Source organism: Oryzias latipes, chromosome 15, assembly GCF_002234675.1.
Source record: "Oryzias latipes chromosome 15, ASM223467v1".
NCBI classification, from domain to species: domain Eukaryota; kingdom Metazoa; phylum Chordata; class Actinopteri; order Beloniformes; family Adrianichthyidae; genus Oryzias; species Oryzias latipes.
The window spans coordinates 7,404,361-7,415,226 of record NC_019873.2 but is presented as its reverse complement, the minus strand read 5'-3'; the positions used below and the strand labels follow the sequence as shown (position 1 = coordinate 7,415,226).

Below are 10,866 nucleotides of genomic sequence, written 5' to 3'. Positions count from 1 at the left end.
TTTTTTTCTGGACCTACAAGTTCTTTTTCCTGAAGGACATTTCAAAGTTGAACCATCTAAATATGTAAAACACTAAAGATTTGTCAGTTAAAAACAATCTGGTCCTGTAGTTTTGGTTACCCATCAGTGCAACTTTTTTCTGTTTCTAAAAAGATCATCAAGAAAAAATGAAGAGCTCCATACTCGTGTATCAGCCTTGACTCTTGAACTCACAGAAGACACAATAACATGCAAACATTTCTGGTTGTTTTATTTATTTTTTGAAGTTAATAAAATACAAAAGTTTTTTGCAGGAAAACTTCCAGAAAATAGCATTTCCATTAAAAAGAAAATGCATTTTCATCCAAAGGACAAACTTGACCACTGTTCAAACCTTCAGGTCCCATTCATTCACTACTGTGGACACATCCAGCTTTGAGGTTTACAAACGTCTTTGGTATTTGCAATTTTTCTTACTTGGAATCACATGTACTCCTTGAAGAAAAGAGATCCAGGTGAATGTTGAACAGATATTGAAAGAAACTGAAGTTAAATCTAGTTTCAGCTACAGCAGCACTAGCTTCTAACAAACTGAGCCTTTCATTCACATGTTCCTGTTGGTGTGGTCCTTACTTCAGTAAACATGTTCCTAGCGTTCAACTCCTGAATGGATGAGTTGAGGTTTTTTTTTGGTTCATGTCAGACCGTTTTTCAGGAATCCCAACAGCTCATTTGTGACAGATGTTCTCGTCAGCAGATTCTGAAAAGCTGTGGAGCTTCATCCATAAGTCCTGCAGGAGTATTAAGGCATTGATCTGTTGGTGCAAAAACAAGCCGTCTTTCTTCAAAATGTTGAGAAGATCAACAAAAAAACAAAAAGAAGGCCACTTTGTGTTCAGGACTGGGAAGGCAAGACCAAACCAAAGTGTAGAACCAGCAGCCCGTCCTGCAGCAGAGACAATCAACACGAATAGAATAGTTAAAAGTGTTCATGAAGAAAGCTAAAGCTAAAGCTGCAGACCGGTTTAATGTCACACCATATGTTCACAGAGCAGCTTGTACAAGGCTGAAAGTTTGCTTTTAGCTTCCAGTTTCTCTGAACTTTTCAGGGTAAAGTTGATCCTGGTCCTCTGTTAAAAACTCTGCAGCTGCTTTAAACTTTATTTGTTCTCTAGCTTTCGTGTAAGAACTATTTAAATGGACCCATAACTGTCAAAGTGGAAGCTAGATTTATTTTATTTTTTTTAAATCAGACGCCAACTTCAACCACATCCGACTTTAAAGGTGCGACAAATAAACGCACTCAGACAAAAACGGTCACTAGAACTGGTATTTTCCAAAAAGAATCATAAATGGGAATCCACCATTTGAGCATTTTATTAGCAACATCCTCATAACATTAGACAGCCGGATGCTGAATAATATCCATTATTATTATTATGGTCTGTTGTAGTAAATCCATATTTGGAGGAAAGACTTTTGATTTTTCTGTTAAATGCAGCAGACTTTTATTTTGAAGTCAAAGGCTCTTCTGTTGCCTCATCGATTCTTTTCTGTATAAACAAACTTTCCAAATATGTTTGTTCTTTGTTAACTTTAGGGGTCTAGTGGTCGGTTAAGAAAGTAGCAAATGGATTTTCAACGTGGGACCGAGGGCCTTGACATGCTTCACAAATCAGTTGGATGTGGTGAAGAGAATCCAGTAGTTTTCCAAAATAAAACTAACTTCAGAATCAGATTGGAAATAAAACAGGACAAAAACCAATGGCCGAGTTTTTTTTCCTCAGCAGCCCCGTGGCAACTATTCCACAGACCGATCACGATCCGCAAGACTTGGGGAGGGCCGAGCTAAACATGTGCGCTGGTTTGTCTGGACTGTGGTACCTGTAGAGCCTCTTTGCCAACAGACTTTTGCACGTCTTTCAATGACTGGTAATGATCCAGAAGGTGATCCCCACAAACCATATCCACCTGCAGACACACGAACATTTACAGTTTTCATTTAGATTCCTGTAATCAATCAGTTCATTCTGTCTTTCTGTAATTGAAAGGCAACCTAGAAAGTTCCTCTGACATCAAATGCATTTCAAAGGAAAAATGAAAAACACAGGAGGAGCATCGCTGAGCAGGAAGTGGCGTCCAGCTTTGCCCAGACCGGCAACAGCCGTGCAAACATTTGAGGCCAGGAAATCAGGGTAAGCTGCTAATCCACTAAAGACTCCACTGCCTCCACCTGCACTCTTCTTGCTCTGTCGCATGTTTCTGCTCTAAACCCTCAAATGCTGCTTTTCAGACGCAGAAGGTAAAAAGTTTTGCTGTCATGTTAAAGTTTTTTTAACACTATAATCTCTCCTAAAAAGACATTGGATGATCTTCTGCCAAAGTTAATGAAGCCTAAAATCCCACTGATGAAAGCTGTGTTTTTATGGAGGACATATATAAAGAAAATTAAGGTTAAAATTGCATTTCTGAGCTTCTTCTTTATTCAAATTGCGAATCGGGAGCAGACGAAAAAAAATTCAGTTTGATAAAAGATCACATTTGTGACGTAGGAAATATGCGGGGGGGGGGGGGGGGGGGGGGGGGGGCACAAGCTCCTCTGCTCCATTCTGATCATCCACTTGCAGACAAATAGATCCAGGTACGCCTGAGCTGGAATCTGGTTTAAAACTGTACGGCTGGAAAGCTCGGAACTCGCTCGCCGTTTTTGTTACACTGGTAATGTTAAGTTGGGGGAGTGAGGGGCTGTAAGCAGATGGGAAGTGGGGGTGGGGTTGCTCCCCCCCACGGTCCAGCCCAGAATTAAGAGGTGAATTTCTATGAACTTCTGCCGCTCTGCAGGAACTATATCCCAGTTGTTTCAAGTTTTTTTTTTTTTACAAAGACCAGCATTAACCACCACTGGGGACGCTTTTAAAACATGAAAAGATGATCTGAGAGGGACTGTTCTATTCTCCACATTAGTGACGGACAAACGCCTTCTTCCCTGTACGTACTCCAACTCTAAGCTCATGATAGTCCTTGAAACTGATCTTAGGAAGCGCAAGCTCACAGACACAAACTGTCCTTCACCTTTACCATGCAAACAGGAAGGTTTTGGTCTGTTCAAATTTGCTTTGATATCTTAGAGACACACAAACATGACCTCTCAACGACCTGCACATAAGGTTGCAGTCATTGAAGCTGATGTGCTTTAAGTTTGGCCACATTTTGGAATGATTGTGTTTGCTCCAGACTCACCTGGCAGGTTGAAGTCAGTTCCATCTTCTTCCTGATAAACAGCTCCACGTGACGGACAGTGGCCTCCCCCGACACGCGCACATACCTCCTCTCTAGCGGCTAATAAAAACGGCGTTTGAAAGCTTATTCAGCAACAGAAAATAAAACTAATAAAGCTAACACACAATCTCCACATGCAAATAATGAATAAAGATGTTCTTATTTATAACAAAGAAGCTGTAAACCATTGAATACCTTAAAATCACAGATTCCCTCTTCTGCTCTGAAAAACATACAAAAGACAAATGTTTCAAACAGTCTTTGCTGGGGCTCCTTGTGTGAAGTATCATCATCTCTTTCAGTGTAACAGACACTCCTCGTGTCTTATGTTCTATCACTAATGGGTTTTTTGCACTCATTGTTCATGATGTTAATTCCTCACAATATTTTCCAGATCACCAGCATTTCTGAAGATTTACAACTTTGAATGTTTTTCAGTTCAAATGTTAGGGGCGTCACAGGAAATTGACCTAATTTCTATTCCTACAATCAACTCAGATTGATCTGTCTGATGTTAACTGTTACTTGAATCGAACTGTATCCTTCCTCTTTCGGCTTCTCCCATCAGGGGTCGCCACAGCGAACAAGTTGCATGGTAAACTTGGCAATGTTTTACGCCGGATGCCCTTCCTGACGCAACCTTCTCAAACCGGGCTTGGAACCGGCACGGAGGCAGAGAAGGGAACAGGGAGCAGCCTGGAGTCGAATCCTGGTTTCACGGACGGAAGGCGCCGCAAACCAGCACGAGCTAAACCGGCTCCCTTGTATCGAACTGTATAATTTTTAAAAAATAATTTCAAAATAAAATTAAAAAATTTATATTGATATTGGAAAATACCATCTGGATCAGTCCATCATTCCAGCACAATGTGTGGAAACACTTTAAATTTAACTAAGTCATGTGACCATACCGTGTGCTAGAATGTTCCAACAATGTTCCCTTTGGATTATTTGGATGTGGAAAAACAACAGTGGGCTGAACTTTAGGAAACTAAACTCTGGTTTACATCTTTGTTTGTACACATATTTCATTTACTCTTTATTATATTGAAGAAATACAAGGAATCTGGAAAACTTCACCTGCAGTTAACCAGGTATTTCTCTCTCAGTCTCACTGGTTGAAGAACTGTTTCAGTGACCACAAATTATGATAGAAATTGAAGTTCAAATGAATCAAGCATATTTACAAAACCTGCTTATGTTTCTCTTGAATGCGTTAAACGGACTTGTTACGCCTAAAGAACAACGCAGCTCAACGGCACCAATAAATAACATGTTCAGCACGTTAGAATTATGACCAGAATTAGGCCAAAAGTTACAACATTAAATGAAAAATTGCAGAAATTATATCTGTTAGAAAAAAAACCCATCTTAAATTATATCTATATTAGACTTTAAAAAATGCAGCCGGTAAAGAAGATATAAATAATGTGGATACAAATAAAATACAATAGCAGCCATTAAGAGGTTTAAATGGCTGAAAATCTTAAAGAGAGTCAGTATTTTGAATTGCCAGCCTATTTTATGGACTTGAAGTTTCTACCCGACAAACTCCAGCAGAAGCGACACATCCAGCTCAGGGGGGATGGTGAACACGGACAGAGGAAAGCTGTCCCTTTTCTGTCTCTTCACCACACCGGGACCCTGAGGGGAGAGGACCACTGAAAAGACAGGAGGTCATGAGGACATCAGCTCTTTTAAATCTAACGATGGGTTCTACATCTATATACTGACAACAGGGTGCATCATCAGCATAGAGCATCATTACCTGGTTTTGGTACAGGAAGACCTCTTTCCTTGTAGAAACTGCATATTTGTTGTCTTTCAACTGTTGATTTTAAACAAATGACACATTAAAAACATAGCACAGTAAACAGAATGCCCAGCGTTAACCCCGTCCATGTCGGGCCCCTGATGAAATTTAAAGAAGAACTTGCTGCACGTCTGCACTCACGTCCTTCCAGGAAGGGAACCATTTTGTAAACAATATCCTGCAGCTGCCTGTCAGGTCTGGAAATGAGCAGAACAACAACATGAAGGTGTAAAAGAGGTGCGAGTGAGAGTTTATGCACGTCACTTCCTTACAGGGAAATATAATCATCTGGATTTCAAAACATTTATAAAATATGAGAACGCTTTCCATCTCGTGAAACCCGGTTAAGAGCGATCATCTTGGAAATAAAAGCATTTTTTTCTAGGATGAGACTAGAAGAACCCACCTGATATTGTACAGAGGCTGTGTCTGATGGACCACAATGGTGCACGTGGGGCACCGGTTGCTGTGGAAGAAATGCCTCACGATGCAACTTTTGCAAACTAGAAAAGACGAAACAAAGAAAGACAGAAGGGTTTCAACCTTTATTTTACTCTTAATTTAAGGGGGGAAAAACCAGCTTCAATCACCGTGTCTTACAGATGGGCAGACTTGGATCATGAAGGTCAAGCCTCAGGCTTTTCATTTTATTGTGACTTTTACATTTAGAACCCAAGTCTGCAACCAAAGACTAAAAGTGGCTCTTTTACCCCTCCATAGTGGCTCTCTGGCTGAAGAAAATAATATAGCATTGATTTAATTTAGAGTACTTACGTTTGTAGTTTCATTGCTAAGGTGCACCAAGAAGTTCGATGAATTATATAATAGTTTTTACATCCCTGCCGACATAAGAGGCCTTGTTCGCTCCACGCTTCCTCCAGAATGCAGATTTCATGTACTAAGCAAACCTTTAATCAAAAGTCTGATCTTTTGTGATTGATCAGTCTACTTTATGAGTTTAAAGCACATATTACCTTGCTACACAACAATGGGTAGCAGCTGTTCAGAGGGGAGTTGCTACAACATATTTGTATATTCTTTACATACCTTACTACTGGATAATAAACCAATGAATTAAAGTTTGTGTTCAGGTTAACAGGAGTAGTTAAGTAGGAAAGAATGGAGGACAGCTCACCAAAGTAAATGCCATTGTTGTCCTGCATTATTTAAAACCTTTTGTAGGAGTACCATTAGCTGCATTGAGATGATCCTGTTTGGCACAGGAAGTCATTTATTTTGAAACGAAGTCACATGAGCTTTTGTCCAAAGTAAAAAACAATTTCACATTTCGGGGGGAAAAAACGCAAGTTTCTCTTTATATTTCTGTAATTTCTTGATGCCAAAAAAAAAAGGAAATATAATTCCTATGTATTATAAAAATAACAATGTAATGAATCCAAAGCAGTATCAAATGTTTCTAAAGGGTAAAATAAGACGTTGTGGCTCCTACTAATTTTTGATTAGTGAGGAAAAGGAGACCCAAATGGCTCTTTTACTGTTAAACGTTGCAGACGTCAGGTGCAGACATCAACTCCTGAAGCACTCACATGTGTGCAGGCACTCTGTGATGGTGGTGGCATCGATGAGGAATCCACAGCAGAGGCCACAACGGATGTACGGATAGAACTGATTGAGGGGGAGCTTAGTCTGTTGAAACAAGAGGACAGAAAACTGACGACTCAAAACTAAGTTACAAACACTTACCGACAGTACTTAGTACAATTACTTTTGTATGTACTACAACTACATCAGCCAGATTATTGCCCTGGTTTTTAGCAGTTAATAAATTAATATTAGATAAGAACAGTTATATTTTTAGTCATTATTGTGGACGTGCAAAATCATTACTGAATCAATAAATACAATATTAGACCAGTCATTCTCTTTTGTATATTTTGAAATACTTTATTTTCTTATCAGCAAGATCTATTTTTGATATATTTCTGATACGATTAGTACTTGAGGTGATTTAATACGTTTGGAATGATGGCATTGATTATTACTGCTGATGATCGGTCTGATTCCTTGATGTTAGCTTTTGTATGTTAACGCTATGTTCAATAAAGCTGGAAAAAAAAACATTTAAGACAAAAATGACTTGTTACTGGGAAATAGAAGAGACCTCAAGTTCTTAAATCTTCAATAAATTTCACCTATTGGACAACAATGGCAAAAACATTTTTAAAAAACTGTTATCTTACTACTGAATTCTAGAAATCAGTGACAGCCTTGCTGTTTGTAACAAGGGGTTATTAGTATTTATTTTAATATGTGAAAACAGAAGAATTTGAACTATTTCTCTGATTTAGTAAGTTTTAAGATTTTAAAAGTTCAAGCTGATTTTTTTCATCAACATTGGCACTTTTACGTGAGTGTAAGTAAGTATGCATACTTTATAATTCTACTTGAGTAGTATTTTGAAAACCCCTTTGACTCTACTCGTCCATGATGATCACGCATGAGCTCTGGCACACAGTAAATGACAATAGCTAGAGGAAACAGGCGCGTGAAGGTAACGTACCTCGTCTTCTGAGTCGCTCTCAGATACATTTGTGGACCCTTCATTATTATTCCAACGACCAGCTGGACCAAACATTCCCACCTGACTCCTGCAACTAGTTAAACTAAAGAAGGGGGAAATAAAAATATACAAATAATAATAATAATAAGGGGGAAAAATTACCCCAACTTTAAGATAAATTATACTTGTGATTTTTTCAAGAGTTTTCCCTTAAAAAACGTTCAGTCATTTAGCAATGCGGGTCAGGTCAGCTAACCGTTAGCCTCGTTAAGGCTTAACGAGTAGAGAAAAACAGCTCGTTTCGACTCCCGCTTCTCCTCTTGAGTCTGTTAAGTCGAACCGTCCTTCTCTTCAATTCTTTTCACCTTAAATCTTTTGACAATACATTACAAAAAACGCTTTAAAAGTTTCTGTTTAAAATCATTTGGTGATATACCTCCTGTAACTTTATCTAGCTCGCGCGTAGTTTCGCGTGCGTAAAAAAAGCCGATTTCCGGTTTGTACTTTTCAGAATAAATGTGACGTTGGCAGACAATTGACCTTAGATATTACATTGTGATTCGTATTTCTTTCCTCGTTTCACCAATTCCATATTTTCATGAAGTGTATCAAAACATATCCATTAAAATGAACGGTTAGCGTCAACGATTTAAAGTCAGTTGTAACCATGGATTACCTTGTGACGCATTCCAAAGCTTTTAAGTCAAAAATTTAGACTAGAGTGCTGTAAGGAATAAAACGTTACATTAGGTTTTCAATTTATTTTAAAAGTTTTACAATCATAAGTCTTAAATAATACTTGAACTTCAAAATTGCCCATGATCATTTTCTGTTATTTTCATACATTTATTTTGAAGGTGACGTAAAGTGACGTACAAGTTGCATGTGAGTTTCTGGACCAGGGGTCTGCAACCTTCAACACTGAAAGGGCCATTCCGGTGTGGGTACCGGATCACCGGCCTGTTTCTCATCTTGTTTCACCCTTTGAAAAAATTCTACACTCCTTTGTATTTATATTAGCCTCCTTAATATATGTAACTAAATAGAAATACATTGAAATAGGAAGACAATATAGCATTTTATTCTAATAATAAAAATGTTTTCACTCTTGGCAATGGCACACATGAGTTCTTTTTATATTAAATCACTCTAGGTTGCATCTGCAAAACATGTCCTTCAATAAAAAAATGACCTGAAACTGTGTTGGTAAGGCAGTGAAAACAGATGAAAAGTTATGAACCGTATATTGATAAATCATGTAATAAAATGGTTACAGTAGAACAGGGTTGGGATTTTATAAATTCGCTTCCTTCCACTCCCGTTCAAACAATCCTTGATTTATTATCTAATTTGATATGTCTTTGAATGAATGTATGAATGCTTATTATTGTATTGTTTTGTGCATTATTTTGTGATTTCTTCAAATAAACCATTTAAAATCAAAATAAAATAAAATAAAAAATGTTAAACTATCCAAATCAGCAAAGGCATTTTCTTTTGTTGTAGAATTTTACTTTGGCGGGCTGTCATCCTTTTCCCTACTTACTGATGTTAACCTGAACATAAATATGACTTCATTGATTCAAGATCCAACAATAAAAGCATATAAAGTAAGTACAAACACATGTGTTGTATCTTCTCCTCTGGGGGGAACACAAGGCCTATTGCTTTAATGTAAAATCAACAGTGTTATAAGATAAAAAATGTACAAGGTTTATCTTTCTGTTACAGGAGCATTTTAGCATTGACCACAATGGAGGGGTAAAAGAGCTGCACGTGGCTCCAGAGCCTCAGATTTCAGACCCCTGCTATAGACCATGAGATTGTCATGATCTGTGAGTCAGCAGAAGTTGTGCTAAGATTTAAATTTATGGAAGATCCTGTACAACCAGTACAGGTGGATGCTGGTTTCTTTGTGTTGGTCTCCCCATCAGCACAATAAAAATGGTTCTGTGAGAACTTTAGCTCCAAAGATAAATGGGTAAATTTAACAATAAAGAAGGAACTTTAGAAACACTCAGATTTAAGTGGTTTAAATCGTGACCTTGAGTGCAAAACTGTACAGAAACAAAGTGAAAGTTGTGGAGTAACATTTACAGATGTGACCCAAAAAAAATACATTTACAGTACATAAATAAAAAAAAAATCTTCTTTGAAGGTACATTTCAAAACACATTTTGATAGAAGTCACCTCTGGTATGTAATGATTTCACATCAAGCGATTTCACATCATTCTAACGCGTGTCATTCTCAAAAGTTCAGTCTTTTTGTGGCATTTAAATTGACATCATTTCCGTCCCGAGTCATGTGTGTTGCTGTTTGGGGTGACGTAAACGAGGATGCAGTTGAGTCATGTGACAATGCTGGCTGATGATTCATATCTTAGAATCTGGAAGACCCTGGCTGTCACCGCATTTATTCGCAACTACTTAGCACAAGGAGCTTAGTGGCCTAGTGGTAGAGTGTCCGCCCTGAGACTGGGGGACTGTTTTGTCATCCAGTCAGTCTGACGTACACACACCACATCCCACAAATTGTAAAAGACATTTTGTTTCAGCAGATCAGGGCGCTCTGTTGTACTGAACTCTGATGCTCACATGTCCATTGTCAACAAATAAGGATCAGCATTGACACCATGATAGACCTGCTGCTATGCAACCCCATAATAAACGCTCCAAACGGCGATTCACAGTCAACTTTCTGCTCATTTGAACACCGCACGCTCAAGTATTTGATCATATCATGTTGGCCAGACCAAAACCTTATCAGTATTTATTTGGCTCCATCAACCCGTCGCTAGTTTGACTATTTTCCTCAGCAAGTCAGTACAATACAGATGTATGATGCAGATGTCCTGAGCCAGTGTTTGGGTTATAATAACTTTGTTTTCATCAGACTACAATATTTCCATTTTTCTTATTTTAAATATATAAAATCTTTATAAAACCCATTTTTTGGTTGTTTTTTTTTTGGCCATCTGCCACATCCCTCATAAACCCAGGATTCATAAAGGACCTATCAGCTTGATTCATTTTAACCATATGTGGTCATAATGTCATGTATGATTGGTGCACATATTTTCACACAAAGAAATTCACGTCAAACACATCTCATTTGTTTACAGACGGTCACTCCTTTAAAAGCCTTTTTTTTCTTATTGTAAAGACAGTTGATAATAAACCAGATGTTCCTCTTGGAAGAGAAAAGTACTTTAACAGAACATTAAACTCTTTAGAAATAGTTGTTTACCGTAATTTTGTCTGAATACAGAGAA

At 38.0% G+C, this 10,866-nt stretch overlaps 1 protein-coding gene across 5 annotated transcripts; it reads right to left on the bottom strand.

Moving 5' to 3' along the window:
- Positions 1 to 224: 224 nt before the first annotated feature.
- Positions 225 to 8,125, bottom strand: pcgf6 (polycomb group ring finger 6). Of its 5 annotated transcripts, none has more exons than XM_023963501.1 (11): positions 8,029 to 8,125; positions 7,593 to 7,695; positions 6,619 to 6,718; positions 5,478 to 5,574; positions 5,213 to 5,268; positions 5,027 to 5,086; positions 4,802 to 4,919; positions 3,454 to 3,481; positions 3,220 to 3,318; positions 1,864 to 1,950; positions 225 to 794 (listed from the first exon to the last, which is right to left on the bottom strand). In XM_023963501.1, exons 2-11 carry the CDS (start codon positions 7,665 to 7,667, stop codon positions 708 to 710), a joined length of 807 nt encoding a protein of 268 aa, XP_023819269.1. In that variant the 5' UTR covers positions 7,668 to 7,695; positions 8,029 to 8,125; the 3' UTR covers positions 225 to 707. The 5 variants fall into 5 exon arrangements, with proteins under 5 accessions (XP_023819269.1, XP_023819268.1, XP_023819267.1 ...); XM_023963500.1 differs by having other exon boundaries at positions 7,778 to 8,084; XM_023963499.1 differs by having other exon boundaries at positions 7,849 to 8,084.
- Between the last annotated feature and the right edge of the window lie 2,741 nt (positions 8,126 to 10,866).

What these genes read in the sequence shown, in the direction of transcription:
- pcgf6 (XM_023963501.1), bottom strand. Translation starts at nt 7,667, where the DNA reads ATGTTTGGTCCAGCTGGTCGTTGGAATAATAATGAAGGGTCCACAAAT. An exon ending in CAGCCTCTGTACAATATCAG is followed by an intron (nt 5,269 to 5,477) that starts GTGGGTTCTTCT and finishes GCTCATTTCCAG; the next exon opens with ACCTGACAGGCAGCTGCAGG. An exon ending in AACTGACTTCAACCTGCCAG is followed by an intron (nt 1,951 to 3,219) that starts GTGAGTCTGGAG and finishes GTGTGTCTGCAG; the next exon opens with GTGGATATGGTTTGTGGGGA.